General features: G+C 47.8%; 1 protein-coding gene across 1 annotated transcript in view; it reads left to right on the top strand.

Moving 5' to 3' along the window:
• Positions 1-26,806, top strand: part of aamp (angio-associated, migratory cell protein) — a 56,010-nt gene that overhangs the window by 14,246 nt on the left and 14,958 nt on the right. The window contains exons 2-7 of the mRNA XM_060828206.1: positions 10,436-10,552; positions 13,667-13,786; positions 13,959-14,098; positions 14,736-14,880; positions 23,858-23,941; positions 24,730-24,845. Of these exons, the coding sequence (XP_060684189.1) occupies positions 10,436-10,552; positions 13,667-13,786; positions 13,959-14,098; positions 14,736-14,880; positions 23,858-23,941; positions 24,730-24,845 (722 nt within the window). The remainder of the gene's footprint in view (positions 1-10,435; positions 10,553-13,666; positions 13,787-13,958; positions 14,099-14,735; positions 14,881-23,857; positions 23,942-24,729; positions 24,846-26,806) is intronic.

Below are 26,806 nucleotides of genomic sequence, written 5' to 3'. Positions count from 1 at the left end.
GGGAACATATAGGGATAGGGAGGGGGGAACATATAGGGATAGGGAGGGGGGGAACATATGGGGAGGGGGGAACATATAGGGAGAGGGAGGAAAATATAGGGAGAGGGAGGAAAATATAGGGAGAGGGGAACATATAGGGAGAGGGAGGAAAATATAGGGAGGGGGGAACATATAGGGATAGGGAGGGGGGAACATATAGGGAGAGGGAGGAACATATAGGGAGAGGGAGGAACATATAGGGAGAGGGAGGAACATATAGGGAGAGGGGAACATATAGGGAGAGGGAGGAAAATATAGGGAGGGGGGGAACATATAGGGATAGGGAGGGGGAACATATAGGGATAGGGAGGGGGGAACATATAGGGAGGGGGGAACATATAGGGATAGGGAGGGGGAACATATAGGGAGGGGGAGGGGGGAACATATAGGGAGGGGGAGGGGGGAACATATAGGGAGGGGGGGGGAACATATAGGGATAGGGAGGGGGGAACATATAGGGAGGGGGAACATATAGGGATAGGGAGGGGGGAACATATAGGGAGAGGGAGGGGGGAACATATAGGGAGAGGGAGGAACATATAGGGAGAGGGAGGAACATATAGGGAGAGGGAGGAAAATATAGGGAGAGGGGAACATATAGGGAGAGGGAGGAAAATATAGGGAGGGGGGAACATATAGGGATAGGGAGGGGGGAACATATAGGGAGTGGGGGGGAACATATAGGGAGAGGGGTGTGTGAACATATAGGGAGAGGGGAACATATAGGGAGGGGGAGGTGGGAACATATAGGGAGGTGGGAACATATAGGGAGGGGGAGGGGGGAACATATAGGGAGGGGGAGGGGGGAACATATAGGGAGGGGAGGGGGAACATATAGGGAGAGGGAGGGGGAACATATAGGGAGGGGGGAACATATAGGGATAGGGAGGGGGGAACATATAGGGATAGGGAGGGGGGAACATATAGGGATAGGGAGGGGGGAACATATAGGGAGAGGGAGGAAAATATAGGGAGAGGGAGGAAAATATAGGGAGAGGGAGGAAAATATAGGGAGGGGGGAACATATAGGGATAGGGAGGGGGGAACATATAGGGATAGGGAGGGGGGAACATATAGGGAGAGGGAGGAACATATAGGGAGAGGGAGGAAAATATAGGGAGAGGGGAACATATAGGGAGAGGGAGGAAAATATAGGGAGGGGGGGAACATATAGGGATAGGGAGGGGGGAACATATAGGGAGGGGGGGAACATATAGGGAGAGGGGTGTGTGAACATATAGGGAGAGGGGAACATATAGGGAGGGGGAGGTGGGAACATATAGGGAGGTGGGAACATATAGGGAGGGGGAGGGGGGAACATATAGGGAGGGGGAGGGGGGAACATATAGGGAGGGGAGGGGGAACATATAGGGAGAGGGAGGGGGAACATATAGGGAGGGGGGAACATATAGGGATAGGGAGGGGGGAACATATAGGGATAGGGAGGGGGGAACATATAGGGATAGGGAGGGGGGAACATATAGGGAGAGGGAGGAAAATATAGGGAGAGGGAGGAAAATATAGGGAGAGGGGAACATATAGGGAGAGGGAGGAAAATATAGGGAGGGGGGAACATATAGGGATAGGGAGGGGGAACATATAGGGAGGGGGGAACATATAGATATAGGGAGGGGGAACATATAGGGAGGGGGAGGGGGGAACATAGGGAGGGGGGAACATATAGGGATAGGGAGGGGGGAACATATAGGGAGAGGGAGGAACATATAGGGAGAGGGAGGAACATATAGGGAGAGGGAGGAACATATAGGGAGAGGGAGGAAAATATAGGGAGAGGGGGGAAAATATAGGGAGAGGGGGGAAAATATAGGGAGAGGGAGGAGGGAACATATAGGGAGGGGGAGGGGGAACATATAGGGAGGGGGGAACATATAGGGATAGGGAGGGGGGAACATATAGGGAGGGGGAGGGGGGAACATATGGGGATAGGGAGGGGGGAACATATAGGGAGAGGGAGGAAAATATAGGGAGAGGGAGGAAAATATAGGGAGAGGGGAACATATAGGGAGAGGGAGGAAAATATAGGGAGGGGGGAACATATAGGGATAGGGAGGGGGGAACATATAGGGAGGGGGAGGGGGAACATATAGGGATAGGGAGGGGGGAACATATGGGGAGGGGGGAACATATAGGGAGAGGGAGGAAAATATAGGGAGAGGGAGGAAAATATAGGGAGAGGGAGGAAAATATAGGGAGAGGGGAACATATAGGGAGAGGGAGGAAAATATAGGGAGGGGGGAACATATAGGGATAGGGAGGGGGGAACATATAGGGAGGGGGAGGGGGAACATATAGGGATAGGGAGGGGGGAACATATAGGGAGAGGGAGGAAAATATAGGGAGAGGGAGGAAAATATAGGGAGAGGGAGGAAAATATAGGGAGAGGGAGGAAAATATAGGGAGAGGGGGGAAAATATAGGGAGAGGGGAACATATAGGGAGAGGGAGGAAAATATAGGGGGGGAACATATAGGGATAGGGAGGGGGGAACATATAGGGAGGGGGAGGGGGAACATATAGGGAGGGGGGAACATATAGATATAGGGAGGGGGGAACATATAGGGAGGGGGAGGGGGGAACATATAGGGAGGGGGAGGGGGGAACATATAGGGATGGGGAGGGGGAACATATAGGGAGGGGGAGGGGGAACATATGGGGGGGGAACATATAGGGATAGGGAGGGGGAACATATAGGGAGGGGGAGGGGGGGAACATATAGGGAGAGGGGGGAACATATAGGGAGGGGGGAACATATAGGGAGGGGGAGGGGGAACATATAGGGAGGGGGAACATATAGGGTGAACATGGGAGAGGGGAACATATAGGGGGAGGGGGAACATATAGGGAGGGGAGGGGGAACATATAGGGAGGGGGGGAACATATAGGGAGGGGGAGGGGGAACATATAGGGAGGGGGAGGGGGAACATATAGGGAGGGGGGAACATATAGGGATAGGGAGGGGGGAACATATAGGGATAGGGAGGGGGGAACATATGGGGAGGGGGGAACATATAGGGAGAGGGGGGAACATATAGGGAGAGGGAGGAAAATATAGGGAGGGAGAACATATAGGGATAGGGAGGGGGGAACATATAGGGAGGGGGGAGGGGGAACATATAGGGAGGGGGGAACATATAGGGATAGGGAGGGGGAACATATAGGGATAGGGAGGGGGGAACATATAGGGATAGGGAGGGGGGAACATATAGGGAGGGGGAGGGGGGAACATATAGGGAGAGGGGGGAACATATAGGGAGGGGGAACATATAGGGAGGGGGAGGGGGAACATATAGGGAGTGGAGGGGGAACATATAGGGAGGGGGAACATATAGGGTGAACATGGGAGAGGGGAACATATAGGGGGAGGGGGAACATATAGGGAGGGGAGGGGGAACATATAGGGAGGGGGAGGGGGGAACATATAGGGAGGGGGAGGGGGGAACATATAGGGAGGGGGAGGGGAGAACATATAGGGATAGGGAGGGGGGAACATATAGGGAGGGGGAGGGGGAACATATAGGGAGGGGGAACATATAGGGAGGGGGAACATATAGGGTGAACATGGGAGGGGGGAACATATAGGGGAGGGGAACATATAGGGAGGGGGAACATATAGGGAGGGGAACATATAGGGAGGGGAGGGGGAACATATAGGGTGAACATATGGGGAGGGGAACATATAGGGGGAGGGGGAACATATAGGGAGGGGGGAACATATAGGGTGAACATATGGGGAGGGGGAGTGGGGAACATATAGGGAGGGGGAACATATAGGGAGGGGGAGGGTGGAACATATAGGGAGGGGGAACATATAGGGAGGGGGAACGGAACATATAGGGAGGGGGAACATATAGGGAGGGGGAACATATAGGGAGGGGGAACATATAGGGTGAACATGGGAGGGGGGAACATATAGGGGGAGGTGGAACATATAGGGAGGGGGAACATATAGGGAGGGGAGGGGGAACATATAGGGAGGGGGAGGGGGGAACATATAGGGTGAACATATGGGGAGGGGAACATATAGGGTGAACATATGGGGAGGGGGAGGGGGAACATATAGGGAGGGGAAGGGGGGAACAGATAGGGAGGGGGAACATATGGGGGAACATATAGGGGGAGGGGGGAACATAGGGGGAGGGGGGAACATATAGGGTGAACATAGGGGGAGGGGGGAACATAGGGGGAGGGGGGAACATATAGGGTGAACATATGGGGAGGGGAACATATAGGGGGAGGGGGAACATATAGGGAGGGGGGAACATATAGGGTGAACATATGGGGAGGGGGAACATATAGGGGGAGGGGGAACATATAGGGATGGGGAGGGGGAACATATAGGGGGAGGGGGAACATATAGGGAGGGGGAGGGGGGGAACATATAGGGAGGGGGAACATATAGGGAGGGGGGAGGGGGAACATATAGGGTGAACATGGGAGAGGGGAACATATAGGGAGGGGAGGGGGAACATATAGGGAGGGGGAGGGGAACATATAGGGAGGGGGAACATATAGGGAGGGGGAGGGGGAACATATAGGGAGGGGGAGGGGGAACATATAGGGAGGGGGAGGGGGGGGAACATATAGGGAGGGGAACATATAGGGAGGGGGAGGGGGGAACATATAGGGGAGGGGGGAACATAGGGGGAGGGGGGAACATATAGGGTGAACATAGGGGGAGGGGGGAACATAGGGGGAGGGGGGAACATATAGGGTGAACATATGGGGAGGGGAACATATAGGGGGAGGGGGAACATATAGGGAGGGGGGAACATATAGGGTGAACATATGGGGAGGGGGAACATATAGGGGGAGGGGGAACATATAGGGAGGGGGAGGGGGAACATATAGGGAGGGGGAGGAACATATAGGGAGGGGGAACATATAGGGAGGGGGAGGGGGAACATATAGGGTGAACATGGGAGAGGGGAACATATAGGGAGGGGAGGGGGAACATATAGGGAGGGGGAGGGGAACATATAGGGAGGGGGAGGGGGAACATATAGGGAGGGGGAGGGGGGAACATATAGGGAGGGGGAACATATAGGGAGGGGGAGGGGGAACATATAGGGAGGGGAACATAGGGAGGGGGAGGGGGGAACATATAGGGGAGGGGGAACATATAGGGAGGGGGGAACATATAGGGTGAACATATGGGGAGGGGGAGGGGGAACATATAGGGTGAACATAGGGGAGGGGGGAACATATAGGGGGAGGGGGAGGGGGGGAACATATGGGGGAGGGGGGAACATATAGGGTGAACATATGGGGAGGGGAACATATAGGGGAGGGGGAACATATAGGGAGGGGGAGGGGGAACATATAGGGTGAACATATGGGGAGGGGGAACATATAGGGAGGGGGAGGGGGGAACATATAGGGTGAACATATGGGGAGGGGAACATATAGGGAGGGGGAGGGGGGAACATATAGGTTGAACATATGGGGAGGGGAACATATTGGGGGAGGGGGAACATATAGGGAGGGGGAACATATAGGGTGAACATGGGGAGGGGAACATATAGGGGGGGGAAGATATAGGGAGTGGGGGAACATATAGGGAGAGGGAGGGGGAACATATAGGGAGGGGGAACATATAGGGAGAGGGGTGTGTGAACATATAGGGAGGGGGGAACATATGGGGTGAACATATAGGGAGTGGGGGAACATATAGGGAGGGGAACATATAGGGGAGGGGAACATATGGGGTGAACATATAGGGAGTGGGGGAACATATAGGGAGGGGAACATATAGGGGAGGGGGAACATATGGGGTGAACATATAGGGGAGGGGAACATATAGGGGAGGGGAACATATGGGGTGAACATATAGGGAGGGGGAACATATAGGGAGAGGGGTGTGTGAACATATAGGGAGAGGGGTGTGTGAATATATAGGGAGGGGGGAACATAGGGAGGGGGAACATATAGGGGAGGGGGAAACATATAGGGGGAACATATAGGGGGAGGGGGGAACATATAGGGACGAACATATAGGGGAGGGGGAAACATATAGGGGTGAACATACAGGGGAGGGGGAACATATGGGAAGGGGAAAACATATGGAACATAGGAGGTGAACCTATAGGGAGAGGGGGCGAACATATAGGGGGGTGAACCTATAGGGAGGGGGTGAACCTATAGGGAGGGGGGTGAACCTATAGGGGTGAACCTATAGGGAGGGGGTGAACCTATAGGGATGGGGGAACATGTGGAACATATAGGGGGTGAACATATAGGGAGAGGGGGTGAACATATGGGGGTGAACATACAGGGAGAGGGGTGAACCTATAGGGAGAGGGGGAACATATAGGGGTGAACATATAGGGAGAGGGGAACATATGGAACATATAGGGGTGAACATATAGGGAGAGGGGCGAACATATAGGGGGTGAACATATAGGGAGAGGGGCGAACATATAGGGGGTGAACCTACAGGGAGAGGGGGGAACATATAGGGGGTGAACCTATAGGGAGAGGGGGGAAATATAGGGGTGAACATATAGGGAGAGGGGGAAATATATAGGGGTGAACATATAGGGAGAGGGAGTGATCATATAGGGGTGAACATGTAGGGAGAGGGGGAACATAAAGCGGGTGAACATATAGGGAGGGGGTGAACCTATAGGGAGAGGGGGAACATAGAGGGGGTGAACCTATAGGGAGAGGGGGTGAACCTATAGGGAAAGGGGTGAACATATAGGGAGAGGGGGGAACATATAGGGGTGAACATATAGGGAGGGGAACATATGGAATATATGGGGGTGAACATATAGGGAGAGGGGGAACATATAGGGGTGAACCTACAGGGAGAGGGGGTGATCATATAGGGGTGAACATATAGGGAGGGGGGAATATAAAGTGGGCGAACATATAGGGAGAGGGGGCGAACATATAGGGGGCGAACATATGGGGGTGAACATATAGGGAGGGGGAACATATAGGGGGTGAACCTATAGGGAGGGGGAACATATGGAACATATAGGGGGTGAACATATAGGGAGGTGGAACATATAGAGAGGGGGAACATATAGGGGCGAACATATAGGGAGGGGGGCGAACATATAGGGGGTGAACCTACAGGGAGAGGGGGGAACATATAGGGGGTGAACCTACAGGGAGAGGGGGAACATATAGGGGGTGAACCTATAGGGAGAGGGGGAAATATATAGGGGTGAACATATAGGGAGAGGGGGAAATATATAGGGGTGAACATATATGGAGAGGGGGAACATATAGGGGTGAACATATAGGGAGGGGGGAACATAAAGCGGGTGAACATATAGGGAGAGGGGGGCGAACATAGAGGGGGTGAACATATAGGGAGAGGGGGTGAACATATAGGGAGAGGGGCGGACATATAGGGAGGGGGCGAACATATAGGGAATGGGGGGTGAACATATAGGGGGTGAACCTATAGGGAATGGGGGGCGAACATATAGGGGGTGAACCTATAGGGAATGGGGGGCGAACATATAGGGGGTGAACCTATGGGGAATGGGGGGCGAACATATAGGGGGTGAACCTATAGGGAGAGGGGAGCGAACATATAGGGGGTGAACCTATAGGGAGAGGGGAGTGAACATATAGGGGGTGAACCTATAGGGAGAGGGGAGCGAACATATAGGGGGTGAACCTATAGGGAGAGGGGGGAACCTATAGGGGGTGAACCTATAGGGAGAGGGGGGAACATAAACGGGGTGAACATATAGGGAGAGAGGGGGCGAACGTGTAGGGATGGGGGGACGAACGTGTAGGGAGAGGGGGGATGAACGTGTGGGGGATGAACGTGTGGGGGAGGGAACGAACGTGTAGGGAGGTGGGGGGAAACGTGTAGGGTGGGGGGGAATGTGTAGGGGGGGAATGTGTGGGGGGGAACGTGTAGGGAGGGGGGGAACGTATGGGGAGGGGGTGAACATAGGGAGGGGGGATGGTATAGGGCGAGGGGTTGAACGTATGGGGAGGGAGGTGTGACCATATGGGGGGGGTGAACATATGGGGGGGTGAACTATAGGGAAGGGGGGTGAACGTACAGGGAGGTGGGGTGAGCGTGGAGGGGGTGAACATATGGGGGGAGGGGGTTGATCGTACGGTGAATGGGGTGAACTTAGAGGGGTGTGAACATATAGGGAGGGGGGATGAACATATAGGGCAGGGGGTTAACATACGGGGATGGTGAACGTAGAGGGGGGTGCACATATAGGGAGAGGGGGTGCACATATAGGGAGAGGGGGGTGAGCATATAAGGGGTAAACATATGGGGGAGGAGGTGAACAAATGGTGGGTGAATATATGGGGGTGAACATATAGGGAGAGGCGGTGAACCTATGGGGGGTGAACATATAGGGAGAGGGAGGGTGAAGGTACGGGGAGAGGGAGGGTGAAGGTACGGGGAGAGGGGGTGAAGGTATGGGGAGGGGGTGTGAACGTATAGGGGGAGGGGGTGAACATATATGGCGAGGGGGGTGAATGTACGGGGAGGAGGGGGTGAATGTATAGGGAGTGGGGGGGTGAACGTATAGGGAGCGGGGGGTGAATGTACAGGGACCGGGGGGGTGAGTGTATAGTGGGCGAGGGGGGAGCAAAGGGGTTAATGTATAGGGAGTAGGGAGGTGAACGTATAGGGAGCGGGGGGTGAGCATATAGGGAGTGAGGGGTAAACGTATAGGGAGTGAGGGGTAAATGTATAGGGAGAGTAGGGTAAATGTAGAGAGAATGAGGTAAATGTATACAGAGTAGGGCAAATGTAGAGAGAGTCGGGTAAATGTATACGGAGAGGGGGTGAATAGAGAGAGGGAGTAAACGTACAGGGAGAGGGGATGAACGGGGAGGGTAAACATACAGGGAGAGGGGTTGAACGTATAGAGAGGGGGGGTAAACGTACAGGGAGAGGTGTGTGCGTACAGAGAGGGGGTAAATGTACAGGGAGAGGGGTGTGAGCGCACGGGGAGAAGGGGTAAACATACGGGGAGAGGGGTGTGAGCGTACGGGGAGAGGGGGGTAAACGTACAGAGCGGGGGGGTGGGTATTAAATGTACCGGCAGAGGGGATGGACATGGAGGAGGTGAACATATAGAGGGCGGAGTGGATACATTGAGGGGGTGAACATATTGGGTGAGGGGTGGGGGCAGGATAAATGGAAAGGCATTAAGGGGTGCATATATGGTGGAAAGGATGTTAAATGTATATGGTAGAGGTGGTCAGGATAGATGTTATGGGGGCTGATAATGGGGAGATATTACAAAGATGCGATGTTAAGATCTGAGTGCGTGGGGGCTGTACCCTGGGAGTGAGGAAGGTGCAAGGGCTATGTGGGAGAGTGAGGAAGAGACAGGGGCTTGGCGAGCCTGATGCATTGTTCTGCTCAGTGTTACCTGGAAATGGGGTTTGAATCCAGAAGCTTCTCATTTGAGAATGCTGCCGCACTGTGTCTTGACTTAATTATACTCGAAATGCTGCATTATCCTGCTGGGATATTTGCAGAGTATGATGTACTGGTAAAAAATGAGGTCTGCAGATGCTGGAGATCACAGCTGAAAATGTGTTGCTGGTTAAAGCACAGCAGGTTAGGCAGCATCTCAGGTGCTTTAACCAGCAACACATTTTCAGAGTATGATGTACTAGCAGGACTGGTTCAATGTCATGTGACCTGTCAAGTGATTGCAAGAACCATCACCTGTGCCTCATTGTGGACAAAGTTAAAATAATCTTTTGCTATAAATTCTGTGTCTTGTGGTCCTGCTCCACAGCCGCCTGATGAAGGAGCAGCGCTCTGAAAGCTAACGCATCCAGATAAACCTGTTGGACTAGAGCCTGGTGTTGTGTGATTTTTAACTTTGTACATCCAAGTCTAACACTGCCTCCTACACATTATCATTGTGGTGCTGATTTCCCACAGCCGCCATTTGTGAGATTATTACCAGCGGTGGACTTTTTAAAAAGTTGTTCATTGAATCTGGGGCATCATTTATTGCTTAACCAAACTGTCCAGAGGGCACATTGTCGGGTCCGGAGTCACTATGAGTAGATTGTCAAGGCTAGCAGATTTCTCTCCCGAAAGAACATTGATAAAAACAAACATCAGGTTCACTAATCAACAGTAGTCTCATGTTCACCATTAGGATAGCTCTTTGTTTTAGGTTTTTGTTATTGAATTCAAATTGCACCATCTACCACAATGGGATTCAAACCCACCTCCCCAGAAATTTGGCCTGGGGTTCTGGGTGACTAGTCTAGTGACATTAACACTACATCATTATGTGTCTGTTGCAGGTTGCCCCCTCCTGATTCCTGGAGAGGATTGGCTCAGACTTACAGACAGTGATGTGCTAAGATGGGAATTGATCCTCTAACCTTTTACTCTCCGTGTCTCTGGCCAGATGACCTTCTGAATGATGTGGAAGAAGATGAAGATGATGGGGAATGGGAGACTGAAGATGATGAGACCATGGAGGTGGTACGAGACGACAGTGATCTGACTTTCTCCAGGCACACAAGTAACTGAAAAGTTTTATGTGGGACATAGAGCTGCTTACTTGGGTGGGTACTGCAGGGCGGAGAGGGATGGTGGTAATATAGACATGATTTCAGAGGAAGTTTGGAGGATCTCTGGCGTGATTCGCAGATAAATCTAACTTGGAAGAGGATAAGAGTTTCTCTGGGTTCTGAAGAAGTCCATGTCAGACTCAACGTTAACTCTGGTTCTCTCTTCTCAGATGCTGCCCGACCTGCTGAGTTTTTCCAGCATTTTGTTTTTGCTTCAGATTCCCAGCGTCTGCAGTATTTTGGATAAATTGGTATGCTGCATTTTTCACCATTACCCCAGCACTCCTTGGATAATCCTGTAGAATTCTTGCTCATACTCGTGATCGAGTGGCTACTCTGGGACCTGTTGAATGCTGAGTCCGACGAACCAGAATCCCACTGAGCACTTGTGCTGTTTAAGAGACACAGGGTAGTTGTTATGGGGTCTTCAACTTTCTAAATATTGACTGGGAACACTATAGTACAAGTATTATAGATGGGTCAGTTTTTGTCCAGTGTGTGCAGGAGTGCTTCCTGACACAGTATGTAGACAGGCCAACAAGGGGACGAAGCCACGTTAGATTTGGTACTGAGTAATGAGCCCAGCCAGGTGTTAGACTTGGAAGTAGGTGAGCACTTTGGTGATAGCAATCACAATTCTGTTATGTTTCCTTTAGTGATAGAAAGGGATAGGTGTATACCACTGGGCAAGAGTTACAGCTGGGAGAAAGGCAATTACGATGTGATTAGGCAAGATTTAGGAAGCATAGGATGGGGAAGGAAACTGCAGGGGATGTGGAGTTTATTCTGAGCAGGATAATGCAGCATTTTGAGCATAATTAAGTCACAATGAGAAGCTTCTGGATTCAAACCCCATGTCCAGGTAACACTGAGTTAGAAATGTGGAGCTTATTCAAGGAAAAGATCCTGAGTGTCCTAGATAAGTATGTACCTGTCAGACAGGGAGGAAGCTATAAAGCGCGGGAGCCATGGTTTACGAAGGAAGTAGAATCTCTGTTCAAGAGGAAGAAGAAGGCTTATATTAGGATGAGATGTGAAGGTTCAGTTGGGGCGCTTGAGGGTTACAAGGTAGCCAGGAATGACCTAAAGAGAGAGCTCAAGAGGCAGGAGGAGACATGAGAAGTTGTTGGTGGATAGGATCAGGGTAAACCCTAAGGCTTTCTTTAGGTATTTAAGGAATAAAAGAATGACGAGAGTAAGATTAAGGCCAATCAAGGATAGTAGTGGGAAGTTGTGTGTGGAGTCAGAGGAGATAGGGGAAGCACTAAATGGATATTTTTCGACAGTATTCACTCTAGAAAACGACAATGTTGTGGAGGAGAATACTGCGATACAGGCTACTAGACTAAGTGGGATTGAGGTTCACAAGAAAAAGGTATTAGAAATCCTGCAGAGTATGAAAGTAGATAAGTCCCATGGGCCGAATGGGATCTATCCTAGGATCCTCCGGGAAGCCAGGGAGGAGATTGCTGAGCCTTTGACATTGAACTTTAAATCATCATTGTCTACAGGAATGGTGCCAGAAGACTGGAGGTTAGCAAATGTGGTTCCCCTGTTCAAGAAGGGGAGTAGAGACAACCCTAGTAATTACGGATCAGTGAGGCTTACTTCAGTTGTTGGTGAAGTGTTGGAAAAGGTGATAAGAGATAGGATTTATAATCATCTGGAAAAGAATAATTTGATTAGGGATAGTCACACGGTTTTGTGAAGGGTAGATCGTGCCTCACAAACCTTATTGAGTTCTTTGAGAAGGTGACCAAACAGGTAGATGAGAGTAAACTGGTTGATGTGGTGTATACGGATTTCAGCAAGGCGTTCGATAAGGTTCCCCACAGTAGGCTATTGTACAAAATGCGGAGTAATGCGATTGTGGGAGATATAGCAGTTTAGATCAGTAATTGGTGAACGAAGACAGAGGGTGGTGGTTGATGGGAAATGTTTATCCTGCGGTCCAGTTACTAGTGGTGTACCGCAAGGGTCGGTGTTGGGTCCACTGCTGTTCGTCATTTTTATAAACGACCTGGATAAGGGCGTAGAAGGGTGGGTTAGTAAATTTGCAGATGACACTAAGGTCGGTGAAGTTGTGGATAGTGACAAAGGATGTTGTAGGTTACAGAGAGACATAGATAAGCTGCAGAGCTGGACTGAGGTAGCAAATGAAGTTTAATGCGGCCAAGTGTGTGGCGATTTACTTTGGTCGGAGTAACCGATATGCAAAGTACTGGGCTAATAGTAAGATTCTTGGTGGTGTAGGTGAGCAGAGAGATCTCTGAAAGTTGCCACCCAGGTTGACAGGGTTATTAAGAAGGCATACAGTGTTTTAGCTTTTATTAATAGAGGGATCGAGTTCCGGAACCATGAGGTTATGCTACAGCTCTACAACTCTGGTCCGACCGCACTTGGAGTATTGTGTACAGTTCTGGTCACCGCATTATAAGAAGGATGTGGAAGCTTTGGAAGGGTGCAAAGGAGATTTACTAGGATGTTGCCTGGTATGGGAGGGAAGGTCTTACGAGGAGAGGTCGAGGGACTTGAGGCTGTTTTCATTGGAGCGAAGAAGGTTGAAAGGTGACTTAATAGAGACATATAAGATAATCAGAGGGTTAGATAGTGTGGAGAGGGAGAGCCTTTTTCCAAGTATGGTGACGGCGAGCACAAGGGGGCAAAGCTTTAAATTGAGGGGTGATAGATATAGGACAGATGTCAGAGGGAGTTTCTTTACTCAGAGTAGTAAGGGTGTGGAATGCTTTGCCTGCAATGGTAGTAGATTCGCCAACTTTAAGTACATTTCAGTTGTCATTGGACAGGCATATGGACGAACATGGAATAGTGTAGGTTAGATGGGCTTCAGATTGGTATGACAGGTCGGCACAACATCGAGGGCCGAAGGGCCTGTACTGCGCTGTAATGTTCTATGTTCTAATTGCTCATTTGGTGCAATTACAATTGAGGTCTGCTGTGGTGCTACAACCCTGTAAATGGAGAATTGGTGAGGGTGGGGGTGAGTGAGTGAGTGTGAACTTAAAATGGGCTAATGTTAAAGCATACATCCTTGCTGTTTCCAGAGCCAGTATTCTGCTTGAGTTTGGACCCAAAGAGTAATTCATTGGCAGTGACGGGTGGTGAGGATGACACTGCTTTTGTGTGGAGATTGACAGATGGCGAGGTGCTGCTGGAATGCACAGGTAACTTGCTCACTGAGATTCCAAACAGGTTCTCCAGAATAGTGTTGTTTCCTGCCAGAGAGAGTATAGAGGGTGCGCCGCGCTGTCGGAGGGTCAGTGCCGAGGGTTCGCCGCGCTGTCGGAGGGTCAGCGCTGAGGGAGCTGACCCTAGCTTCATTTCTGTCTCTTCTAGGCCACAAAGATTCTGTCATCTCAGCCTCCTTCAGTCATGACTCTGCTCTGGTTGTCACAGGAGACATGAGCGGAGTGATCAAAGTCTGGAAAGTTGAAACCAAGGAAGAAATCTGGTCGTTTGAAGTAGGCGATCTCCAGGTGAGCATAGTGACCACAGAGATAGCAGCAAACCAGCAGACCCCTGATGTAAACCTGTTTCTCCAGCTACAGATTTAGAATATAGGACCCACAGGAAAGGATCAAGTGACATTACCATCTCAACCATACCCACAAAAACATCCCATAGCACTAAGTGTGTGTAGAGAGAGAGCTCTACTGTGTATCTAAGCCCATGCTCTCTCTGTCCTGGGAGTGTTTGATGGGGGACAGTGTAGAGGGAGCTTTACTCTGTATCTAACCCCGTGCTGTCCCTGTCCTGGGAGTGTTTGATGGGGGACAGTGTAGAGGGAGCTTTACTCTGTATCTAACCCTGTGCTGTCCCTGTCCTGGGAGTGTTTGATGGGGGGACAGTGTAGAGGGAGTTTCACTGTGTATCTAACCCCGTGCTGTCCCTGTCCTGGGAGTGTTTGATGGGGACAGTGTAGAGGGAGCTTTACTGTGTGTTTATCCCCATGCTCTCCCTGTCCTGGAGCTCACTGTCATACAGGTACTGATGGGAACAGTTTTTGTACATGACAACGGATTTAATTTTCTGTTTTTGGCTGCATTGCAGTGAATGAAGCAGAGAGTTGTATTCGACTGGCATTTCGTGATCTCTTGTTTTCTGTGTGCACAGTGGGTAGAGTGGCATCCTTGTGCCCACGTGCTGCTGACTGGCACAGACGAAGGGAGTTGTTGGATGTGGAAAATCCCCAGTGGGGAATGCAAAACCTTTTCAGGCCCTGGATGCCAAGCGACCTGTGGCAAGATCCTCCCTGATGGTAAGAGAGCGTTTGGTTATCATGTTGGGTTGGAGGTAGTGTCCTTGACTTTTGAGGTGTTGGTAGGATTTACTCCCATGAAGAAGAGATTGATGCTATTAAAAGAAATAAGAACACTGGCTCTGCTCCACCATTCTATAGTTAATCATTTGCCCCAGTTCGACTGTACTGCCCACGTCCCATATCCAAAGACAATAAATCATAAAAGAGTAGAATTAGGCCATTCAGCCCATTGAGTCTGCTCCACCATTTAATCACAGCTGATATGTTTCTCAATTGCATCTCCCTTGTTTATCAAAGATCTATCTATCTGTCTCTTAAATGCACTCCATAACTTGTTCTTCACAGCCCTTTGCAACAATGGCCTCTACAAATTAACCACCCTCTGGCTGTAGACTTCCTCCCCATCTTAGTTCTAAAGGATTGTCCCTTTACTGTTGAGGCTGTGTCTTTGTGTCCTAGTCTCTCCTTCTCAATGTCCACCCTATCCAGGCCTCTCAGTATTCTGTAAGGTTTAATCAGATACCACCACCCCCACCAACCAACAATCCTTCTAAACTCCGTCGGGTACAGAACCAGAGTCCTTAAATACTCGTGTCTGCTGCTTCATCCCCAGGATCATGCTTGGAACCCTCCTCTTGACCCCCTCCAACACCAACAAAAACTTGCTTAGATACAGGAAACAAAGCTACTCACAATATTCCAAATGCAGTCTGATCAGAGTTTTATACAGCCTCAGCAATACATCTCTGCTCTTGTATTCTGACCCCCGTGAATACTCACACTCTTTGTTTTTGTCATTGCCAACTGAACTTACGTGTTAATGTTTTGAGAATCCTGAACTAGGATTTTCAATCCCTTTGTGCTTCAGATTTCCAAAATGATTTCCTATTTAGAAAGTAGTCTACAAAGTCTGTGAGAAGATTTGTAGCTCAGGTGCTCATTGTTGTGGTTCTGTTCGCCGAGCTGGGAGTTTTTGTTGCAAACGTTTCTAGGTGACATCATCAGTGCTTGGGAGACTCCTGTGAAGCGCTTCTGTGCTGATTCCTCCGGCATTTATACTGGTTTGAATCTGCTGCTTCCGGTTGTCAGTTGCTGTCCGCTGTAGTGGTCGGTATATAGGGTCTAGTTCGATGTGTCTGTTGATAGAATTTGTGGATGAGTGCCATGCCTCTAGGAATTCCCTGGCTGTTCTCTGTTTGGCCTGCCCTATAATAGTGGTGTTGTCCCAATCGAACTCGTGTTGTTTGTCATCTGAGTGTATGGCTACTAGGGATAGCTGGTTGTGTCGTTTCATGGCTAGTTGGTGTTCATGGATGCGGATAGTTAGCTGTCTTCCTGTTTGTCCTATGTAGTGTTTTGTGCTGTCCTTGCATGGGATTTTGTACACTACATTGGTTTTGCTCCTGCTGGGTATCGGGTCCTTTGTCCTGGTGAGTTGTTGTCTGAGAGTGGCTGTGGGTTTGTGTGCTGTTATGAGTCCTAGTGGTCGCAGCAGTCTGGCTGTCAGTTCAGAAATGCTCCTGATGTATGGGAGTGTGGCCAGTCCTTTGGGTTGTGGCATGTCCTCATTTCGTTGTCTTTCCCTAAGGCATCTGTTGATGAAATTGTGCGGGTATCCGTTTTTGGTGAATACCTTGTATAGGTGTTGTTCTTCCTCTTTTTGTAGTTCAGGTGTGCTGCAGTGTGTTGTGGCCCTTTTGAATAAAGTCCTGATGCAACTTCGTTTGTGTGTGTTGGGTGGTTGCTTTCATAGTTCAGGACTTGGTCTGTGTGTGTGTGTGTGTGGCTTTTCTGTATACCTTCGTGGTGAATTCTCCGTTCAGTGTTCTCTGTACCATCACGTCCAGGAATGGGAGCTGGTTGTCCTTTTCTTCCTCTCTCACGAATCGGATTCCTGTGAGTGTGGCGTTGATGATCCGGGTGTGAGTTCTCTACTTCTGTGTTTTTAATGATTACAAAGGTGTCGTCCACATATCTGACTCAGAGTTTGGGTTGTAATTGCGTTAAAACTGTTTTTTCTAACCTTTGCATTACTGCTTCTGCTATGAGTCCGGAGATCGGTGAGCCCATGGGTGTTCCGTTGATTTGTTCATATATCTGGTTGTTGAATGTGAAGTGTGTAGTGAGGCACAGGTCCAGTAGTTTAAGTATGCCGTCTGTTAATAGGTTCAGCGTCCTGTTGTCTGTTCTGTATGTCCAGCAGGTTGGATATTGTTTCTCTGGCTAGGGTTTTGTCAATAGAGGTGAACAGTGCCGTTACATCGAATGAGACCATGGTTTCTTCCTTGTCTATGTGTATATTTCTGATGATGTCCAAGAATTCCTGTGTTGACTGTATAGAGTGTCTGGATCTGCTGATCAGGTGTTTCAGTTTCTGTTGTAGTTCTTTAGCCAGTTTGTGTGATGGTGTCCCTGGTAGTGATACTATGGGTCTGAGTGGGATGTCTGGTTTGTGTACTTTAGGTAGTCCATAGAATCTGGGGGTGTTGTTGCTTTCCGGTTTCATTCTCTGTAGGTCAGACCTGGTTATCTGTCCGTTTTTTTTGTATGTTCCTCAGTGTGTTGTTTATCCTATTGGTGAGCTGTGGGGTGGGGTCAAACTCCCTCTTTTGATCGGTGTTGGTGTCTGCAAGTAGTTGTTCTGCTTTATTAATGCAATCTGACTTATCCAGTATCACAGTCATTCTGCCTTTGTCTGCTGGTAGTATGATTATGTTCTTCTCGTTTCTTAGTGATTTTAGTGCTTCCCTCTCCTTGGTGTTGAGGTTGTGTGTTTGTCTTTTCCTCGTTATCATAGGTACAATACTTTGTCTCACTGTTTGTTGTGTCTCTAAGTTTGTGCGAAGATTTGTAGCTCGGGTGCTTGTTGTAGTGGTTCTGTTCGCCGAGCTGGAAGTTTTTGTTGCAAGCGTTTCGTCCCCTGGTTAGGAGACATAATCAGTGCTGTGGAGCCTCCTGCGAAGCGCTTCTTTGATGTTTCTTCCGGCATTTATAGTGGTCTGTCCTTGCCGCTTCCGGGTGTCAGTTTCAGCTGTCCACTGTAGTGATTGGTATATTGGGTCCAGGCCGATGTGTCTGTTGATGGAATTTGTGGATGAATGCCATGCCTTTAGGAATTCCCTGGCTGTTCTCTGTCTGGCTTGCCCTATGATAGTAGTGTTTTCCCAGTCGAATTCATGTTGCTTGTTGTCTGAGTGTGTGGCTACTAGGGATAGCTGGTCGTGTCGTTTCGTGGCTAGTTGGTGTTCATGTATGCGGATTGTTAGCTGTCTTCCTGTTTGTCCTATATAGTGTTTTGTGCAGTCCTTGCATGGTATTTTATAAACTACATTAGTTTTGCTCATGTTGGGTATTGGCTCCTTTGTTCTAGTAAGTTGTTGTCTGAGCGTGGCTGTTGGTTTGTGTGCCGTTATGAGTCCTAGGGGTCGCAGTAGTCTGGCTGTCAGTTCTGAAACGCTCCTGATGTATGGTAGTGTGGCTAGTCCTTTTGGTTGTGGCATGTCCTCGTTCCGTGGTCTATCTCTTAGGCATCTGTTGATAAAGTTGCGCGGGTATCCGTTTTTGGCGAATACCTTGTATAGGTGTTCCTCTTCCTCTTTTCGCAGTTCTGGTGTACTGCAGTGTGTTGTAGCTCTTTTGAATAGTGTCCTGATGCAGCTTCGTTTGTGTGTGTTGGGGTGGTTACTTTCATAGTTTAGGACTTGGTCTGTGTGTGTTGTTTTCCTGTGTACCCTTGTGGTGAATTCTCCATTCGGTGTTCTCTGTACTATCACGTCTAGGAATGGGAGTTGGCTATCCTTTTCTACTTCTCTCGTGAATCGGATGCCTGTGAGTGTGGCGTTGATGATCCGGTGTGTTTTTTCTATTTCCGTGTTTTTGATGATTACGAAAGTGTCTCTTCTGTCAATCCATTGTTCCTGAGTGTGCATTCTAGTGCTGCTAGGAAGTCTGCTGTCTTGGCGTCCCTGTGATTGTAGTTTAAGTCCCTTGGCCAGTATTGTTCTTTCCATGTCTGTGAGCTGTCTGTGGGAAAGGTTTTTAACCCAGGTGTGTGTTGTGGTGTCCTTTTCGTTGTGTGTTAGTTTGGCCATTTTTTCTTTCAGTGCCGTTTTTTTTGCGGTGTGTGGTCCTGTTCTGTACTATGGTGACAGCCTGTTCTATGGTCCGGGTCCATTCCTGATTGGTAGTTTTTAAAATTAACGATTTTTGGCGCGCAATTTCTTGTCTGTATTTGTGGAGTCTGTTGTGAGCTTCAGTAATCATTACCTGGATCATCCTGAGTCCGTTCTGTCTGGCTGTGTCCCTGGCTTGTGGGTTGTTGACTGGTGGTCTGTATCTGACACATGGTGGAAGGATTCGATTCTTTCAGCATTCATGCAGGAACCGGAGTTGATTGTATGTGGCGCTTAGGCAGTTAGCACAGAATTCCCATTTCCTGGCTTGTCTTAGCGTCTCTCGCCTGTAGGTGTTCAAAGTTTGTGAGAAGGTTTGTGGGACAACACCACTATTATAGGGCAGGCCAAACAGAGAACAGCCAGGGAATTCCTAGAGGCATGGCACTCATCCACAAATTCTATCAACAGACACATCGAACCAGGCCCTATATACCGACCACTGCAGCGGACAGTAACTGACAACCGGAAGCGGCAGATTCAAACCAGTATAAATGCTGGAGGAATCAGCACAGAAGCGCTTCACAGGAGTCTCCCAAGCACTGAAGATGTCACCTAGAAAGGGGACGAAACGTTTGCAACAAAAACTCCCAGCTCGGCGAACAGAACCACAACAAAGTAGTCTACACTTCCAGCAAAGTGCATAACCTCATACTTTGCCACATTGTATTCCATCTGCCACTTGTTTACCCACTCTCCTAGGCTGTTCAAATCCTCCTGCAGCCTCCTTGCTTCCTCAACACTGCCTCGACCTATTTTTGTGTTATCTGAAACTTAGCAACAATCCCCTCAGTCCCTTTGTCCTGGTTGTTAATACATTGCATGAATAGTTGCGTTCCTAATGTGGAACGCTGTGAAACTCCACTAGTCACAGCTGCCGTACTGAGAAAGATCTGTTTATCCCTACTCTCTGCCTTCTGCCAGTCAGACAATCCACCATCCATGTCAGTACCTTGCTCCCAGTATCATGGACTCTTATTTAACAGCCTCCTGCATGGCACCTTGTCACAGGCCTTCTGGAAATCCACATACGCCCAAATCCCATCAAGTAACTTTCCTTTGACTAACTTGCTTGTTACCTCCTTGAAGAATTTGAACAGACCTTCCCTTGGCAATGGCACATGGTCCTATTTTATGATGTACTTCCAATCTCATCCTTGATACAGACTCTAAAGTCTTAACATTGATTGAAGTCAGGCTAACCAGTCTGTAGTTTCCTGTCTTCTGCTTCCCTCCCTTCTTAAACAAGGTATTGGGCTTTTGCCTGAAACGTCGATTTTCCTGCTCCTCAGATGCTGCCTGACCTGCTGTGCTACTGCTCTAATCTAAACTCCGATTTCCGGCATCTGCAGTCCTCACTTTCGCCAAGGTGTTACATTAGCCATTTTCCAGCGGGGAGCCTCCCCAAACACCAGCGATTCCTGAAAGCTCACATCCAATGTCTCCATTATCCAATCAGGTATATCCTTCAGAACCCTGGGTGTAGTCCATCTTATAAGGGTGAATTACCAACTTCAAACCTTTCAGCTTCCCCAATACCTTTTTAGTGATGGCCACTACACTCACCTATGACCCCTGACTCTCTTGAAGTTCTGCTGTCTTCCACCATGAACACTGACACAAAGTACCTATTCATTCCTCTGCTATTTCTTTGTTCCCCATTACAACTTCACCACTTCATTTTCCAGTGGTGCAGTGTCCATTCTTGCCCCTCTCTTTATATATATCTAAAAAATACTCTTGCAATCTTCTTTTATCTTCTCCCTCCTTATTGCATTTTTAGCTGTCCTCTGCTGATTTTTAAAGGCTTCCCAATCTTCTGGCTTCCATTAATCTTCATTTTCTTCTTTTGCTTTTATGCTGTCCCTGACATCCCTCGTCAGTCATGGTTGCCTCATCCTCCCTTCATATATTTCCTTATCCTTGGCATGAATTTCTGCTGTATCTCTCGCATTACTCCCAGAATCTCCTGCCATTGCTGCGCCACTGCAGAATCCTTGAATTTTACAGTACAAGAAGCAGGCCATTCAGCCTATCGTGTCTCGTCCCACTCTCCAACGCTGTCTCTGTGACTCTCTAACTTCATCCCTTTCAAATATATACCTAGTTCCCTTTTGAAACCTCCTATGGAAATTTGCCTCCGCCACTCTCCCAGGCAGTGAGTTCCAAATCCGAACGACTGAATAAAAGCATTTCAAATTTCAGTCCTAGCTCTCTTGCTAACAGCCTTGAAATTGTGATCCCTAGTTACTGACATATCAACTCGTGGAAACAGAATATTCCTCTTTACCCTGTCAAAATTGTTCATAACTTTGAACACTTCAATAAAGTTACCTTTTCATCTTCTCTGTTCCAAGTAGAATAAGGCCAATTTCTTTAATCCTTCCTTGTATCTAAAATCCGTCATTGCTGGTAACATTCCAATGTTGTCTCAACAGGGCTTTAACGTCCTTCTTAAATAAGGTGCCCAGAGCTTTTTTTTCAAATTCGTTCATGGGATGAGGGCATCGTTGACTAGGTCAGTATTTATTACCCATCCTGAATTATCTAGAGGGTACTTAAGAGTCAGCCACATTGCTGTGAGTCTAGAGTCAGATGTAGGCCAGACCAGAGAAAGGATGACAGATTTCCTTCTCTCAAGGACATTAGTGAGCTAGATGGTTTTTTCCAACTATCAACAATAAATTTGTGGTCATCATTACAGTCTTAATTCTAGATGTTTACAGAATTGTGACTGGAGTCGGAGAAGGTAGGGGAGGTCCTTAATGAATACTTTGTTTCGGTATTCACTAATGAGACGGACCTTGTCATATTTGAGGACAGCGTGAAACAGGTTGATGTTAAGAAGGAGGATGTGCTGGAAATTTTGAAAAACATGAGGGTAGATAAATCCCCTAGGCCAAACAGGACATGCTCAAGGTTACTACAGGAAGTGAGGGAAGAGATTGCTGCGCCTTTGGCAATGATCTTTGCATCCTCACTGTTCACTGGAGTAGTACCAGATGATTGGAGCATGGCACTTGCTCAAGAAAGGGAATAGAGATAATCCTGAGAATTACAGACCAGTCAGTCTTACGTCAGTGATGGGCAAATTATTGGAGAGGACCCTGAGACATAGGATTTATGATTATTTGGAAAACCATAGTTTAATTAGAGATAGTCAAGATGACTTTGTGAAGGGCAAGTAAGGCCCTTATTGGATTCTTTGAGGATGTGACAAAACACATTGATGAAAGTAGAGCAGTGGATATGGTGTACATGAATTTTTGCAAGGCATTTTATAAAGTTCCCCATGGTAGACTCATTCAGAAAGTAAGGAGACATAAGATACAGGAAATTTGGCAGTCTGGATCAGAATTGACTGGCCCATAGAAGACAGAGGGTGGTAGTAGATTGACAGTATTCAGCCTGGCGCTCGGTGATCAGTGGTGATCTGCAGGGATTGGTTCTGGGACCTCTGCTGCTTGCGATTTTTATAAATGACTTAGATGAGGAAGAGGGTGGGTTGGTGAGTTTGCTGATGACACAAAGGTTGGAGTTGTGGATAGTGTGGAGGGCTGTTGTAGGTTGCAAAGGGAAATTGGCAGGAGGCAAAGCTGGGCTGAGAAGTTGCAGGTGGAGCTCAACCTGGAAAAGTGTGAAGGGATTCATTTTGGAAGGTCGAATTGGAGTGCACATTTCAGGGTTAAATGTAGGATCCTTATCAGTATGAAGGAACAGAGGGATATTGGGATCCATGTCTCTCAAAGTTGCCACTCAAGTTAATATAGTTGTTTGGAAGGGGTATGGTGTGTTGGCTTTCATTAGCAGGGGGGTTGAGCTGAAGAGCTGCGAGGTTATGCTGCAGCTGCACAAAGCCTTGGTTAGATCACATTTGGAATATTGTGTTCAGTTCTGGTTGCCTCACTATAGGAAGGATGTCGACGCTTTAGAGAGGGTGCAGAGGAGATTTAACAGGATGCTGCCTGAACTGGAGAATGTGTCTTATGAAGAAAGGTTGAAGGAGCTAGGGCTTTTCTCATTGGAGTGAAGAAGGATGAGGGGTGACTTGATGGATGTGTACAAGATGTTGAGAGACATAGTGTGAATAGCCGGAGACTTTTTCTCCAGGGCAGAAATGGCTATCACAAGGGGGCATCATTGTCAGGTAATTGGAGGAAGGTTATGGGGAGATGTCAATGCAGGTTTTTTACACAGAGAGTGGTGGGTGTGCAGATTGAGCTGCCAGCGGTAGCAGTAGAGTCAGATACATTGGGACATTTAGGTGACTCTTGGATAGGCACATGGATGATAGTAAAATGAAGGGTGTGTAGGTAAGTCTGATCTTAGAATATGATAAAAGGTTGGCGCAACATTGAGGGCCAAATGGCCTCTACTGTGCTGTACTGTTCTATGTCCTGTGTAATTCAAATGGGTGGGATTCGAACTGGGTCCTCATTAGATAACCTGGGTCTCTGGTCTAACAGTCTAGTGATAATACCACTAGGCTTTTTCTCACAACAAAATACTCCAAATGTGCTCTTATCAACTATTTGTAGAGGTGTAGCATCTCTATCTTCACTGCTAAGTTCTCCTTCCAGTCAACACTGGCTAACTCCTCCCTCATATCTTTGTAGTTAACCTTTACTCACCTGTAATACCGTTACATTTGATTGGGGATGTGATGCTGGTGCTGTGTAAAGAGCCTTGGTAAATTTCTGTGGCTTGTCTCCAATAATAGTGTATCCATCGATATGAGCATAATGTGACTGAAGATCTTCTGTCCTAAATTCTGTATTAAACATTCAGTTTTGTTTCCCTAGGTTACCGAGCAGTTGTTGGCTATGAAGATGGAACAGTAAGAATCTGGGATCTGAAACAAGGATTGCAGCTTCATGTGGTGAAAGGTATAATGTGGCTGGACAGAGTAACTGCACCATGTAGCTCAGCTCTTGTTTAAACCTTGAGTATTAATGTAAAACACATCTAATGTGGCCACTAAAATCAAAGCACAGAATAACCACTCTGACTGAAATGGCAATTTTGCCAACATTCTGAATCAAACAGTCTTCTCTAAATGAGCATTATGGCTTGGTGTCATTTTCCTGCCTTTCTCTGTAATCCTACGCGTTGGATGATTATTTGACTATAAACAGTGACCTCTTGAATGCCTCCACCGCACATCCAATCTGTGCTTTCCAGACACTACTTGTGCTTTTTCTCACATTGCATTTGTTTCTTTTGCAAATTATTTTACATCTATGCCCTCTCACTCTTGATCCTTTTGTGAGTGGGATTGGTTTATCCCTATCCATTCTCTCCACTCCTTTTATGGTCAGCATTCCCTTGAAGCCGTACAGCTTCTGGGAGATTCCCCACACTAGACAGTATAACCCCTTGTCAACTCTCTCTGTTTCCTCTTCAAAAAAGCTACAACAAATTAGTTACAGAATGAAGCTAGCTCTACTTGATTGACCTGCTTTTGTGCCTGTGACTATTGATTCTATCCCGAGTTATTATTTCCAGAGGTTTACTCACTGCCAAAGTCAAACTGATCAGTTTGTAATTGTTGAGCTTATTCTTGTGCTCCTTATTGGAAAAAGTGCATGATTGTGTGATTCTCTGGATGTGGCTGAGATGGAAGTGTTTCTCAGATATACCATGATCCTTGTGTTTTGTTTGTGCCTGTCTCTAGGGAAGGATGGTCACCAGGGTCCCCTAACCTGCCTTGCTGTGAATGACACTGGGAGCCTGGTCCTGACAGGGTCTGTTGACTGCACAGCCAAACTCCTCAATCCTCTCACGGGCAAGGTAATCTGCATACTAAAGGACAGGAGTGAACCAGATAGTTTCTGCAGGAGTTGATGCTAGTTTCATGGTCACTGACACTGGAGATTTGTTGGGCAGCTGCATTTGTGGGTTTGAGGCCTCCCGCGACCCATTTGGGCAACGTGTGTTTTTATTCGAATCCCACCACTCTCAGGTTTGTCATAAATGTTAAGGATTTAATCCAATAGTCAGTCCTCAGTTTTCCTCAGGTTAACAGAAAATACTGGTCAAGTTTCTGTACTTAATGAGAATATACAATTTATCACAAAGAAATAATTTCTAACCACACGCAAGCCCAATTGTGAATTACCATCATATAATTCTACTCACTGAAACTCTAACCTCTTTGGAAACCCCTATACACACATAGAGACAGGCACAGATGTACCACAAACATGTTATGTCTGGAGGACAAAGTACTGGGAAAGCACAGTTCAATAGTACCAGTCCACCAAACTCACTAAGGTCTCCATTTTGCTTTTTATGATTTCTGTTCACCTATCTCCTTACTTTCAGATTCTTTCAATTCTTTACAAAAGACACTGAGTAGTTAATGTACTAAATATAAAGTCTTTCAGTTACTTATGAGATGCCACAACACTCAGCATCTAGGAGGAACGAATATGTAGTTGTTTTCTCGGCTTTAGAGAGAGGGGTGAAGAGAGATCTTGACCTTTCTGCAGTCTAGAATCTTTTCTCTGTCTATTCTGAACACACAAGGTGTTCGCCTGCCCAGGAGCCAATCAGAAAGTTGTCAACCTCTGGCATCCACAACTGGTCCCAACCTACAAACCAGCCATCAATCTGCTGCTTGGCAAAGCTTACTGTGCACACACACATCCCCTTGCTGTGGTGTCTTAAATCTCTTCCTCCACTGTTTCAGCAAAGTAGCAGCATAAACTCCCACCGCTTTGCAGTAATTTGTTATTACAAGTGCAACAACTCCTACAGTCCTTGGTTTAGAACAAATCTACACGTGTGGGTTAGTAGTCTAGTGATATTAAAACTGCACTGCCATCTCTCTTTAAATTTAAAGAAACTGAGGAAGAAATGGACAAAGTCAGAAGTCACAAGTCACCAGGTTATAGTCCAACAGTTTTAATTGAAATCACAAGCTTTCGGAGCACTGCCCCTTCATCAGGTGAAGTGGAGGGAAGCACACAGCTGTGTGAAAGAACAGCGCTCTGCAAGCTTGTGATTTCAAAAACCTGTTGGACTGTAACTTAATGTCATGTGACTTCTGACTTTGTCCACCCCAGTCCAACACCGGCACCTCCACATCCTGGAAGAACTGGAGGCAGAATTACCTTTACAGAAAGGGTCTGGTGCTGGATGACTGGCACATAACTTGTGTTTAAACCCAGTGCTTAAGAAGGGATTCCCATCAAGTCAAAGGAAGCACAGACCTTTAATCACACTCTGAGATTGGAAAGATGATGGAATTATCAAGAACAATCTTAAAATCAAAAGTATAATAAAAAGTAGTCTGCATTGATTCTTTTAAAAAAAAACGCTGTACTTGAACAACTGTTTGAAGAATTGTGCTGGAACAATTCATAATGTAGACATCATGATATGTTTTGATTTTGTTTTTAAAAACAGTAGGGTGGCACGGTGGCTCAGTGGTTAGCACTGCTGCCTCACAGCACCAGGGTCCCAGGTTCGATTCTGGCCTCTGGCGACTGTCTGTGTGTAGTTTGCACATTCTCCCCGTGCCTGCGTGGGTTTCCTCTGGATGTTCCGGTTTCCTCCCACAATCCAGAGATGAATTGGGCATGCTAAATTGTCCATAGTGTTAGGTGCTTTAGTCAGAGAGAAATGGGTTTGGGTGGCTTACTCTTCAGAGGGTCAGTGTGGACTGGTTGGGCCGAAGGGTCTGTTTCCACACTGTAGGGAATCTAATCTAATCTAACAAAGCTGACTTGTGGGATGTTGGAGCATGT

The sequence above is a fragment of the Hemiscyllium ocellatum genome, chromosome 7, assembly GCF_020745735.1.
Source record: "Hemiscyllium ocellatum isolate sHemOce1 chromosome 7, sHemOce1.pat.X.cur, whole genome shotgun sequence".
Taxonomy (NCBI): Eukaryota; Metazoa; Chordata; class Chondrichthyes; order Orectolobiformes; family Hemiscylliidae; genus Hemiscyllium; species Hemiscyllium ocellatum.
Note: the sequence above shows the minus strand (reverse complement) of the source record. Positions and strands in the feature narration are given on the sequence as shown.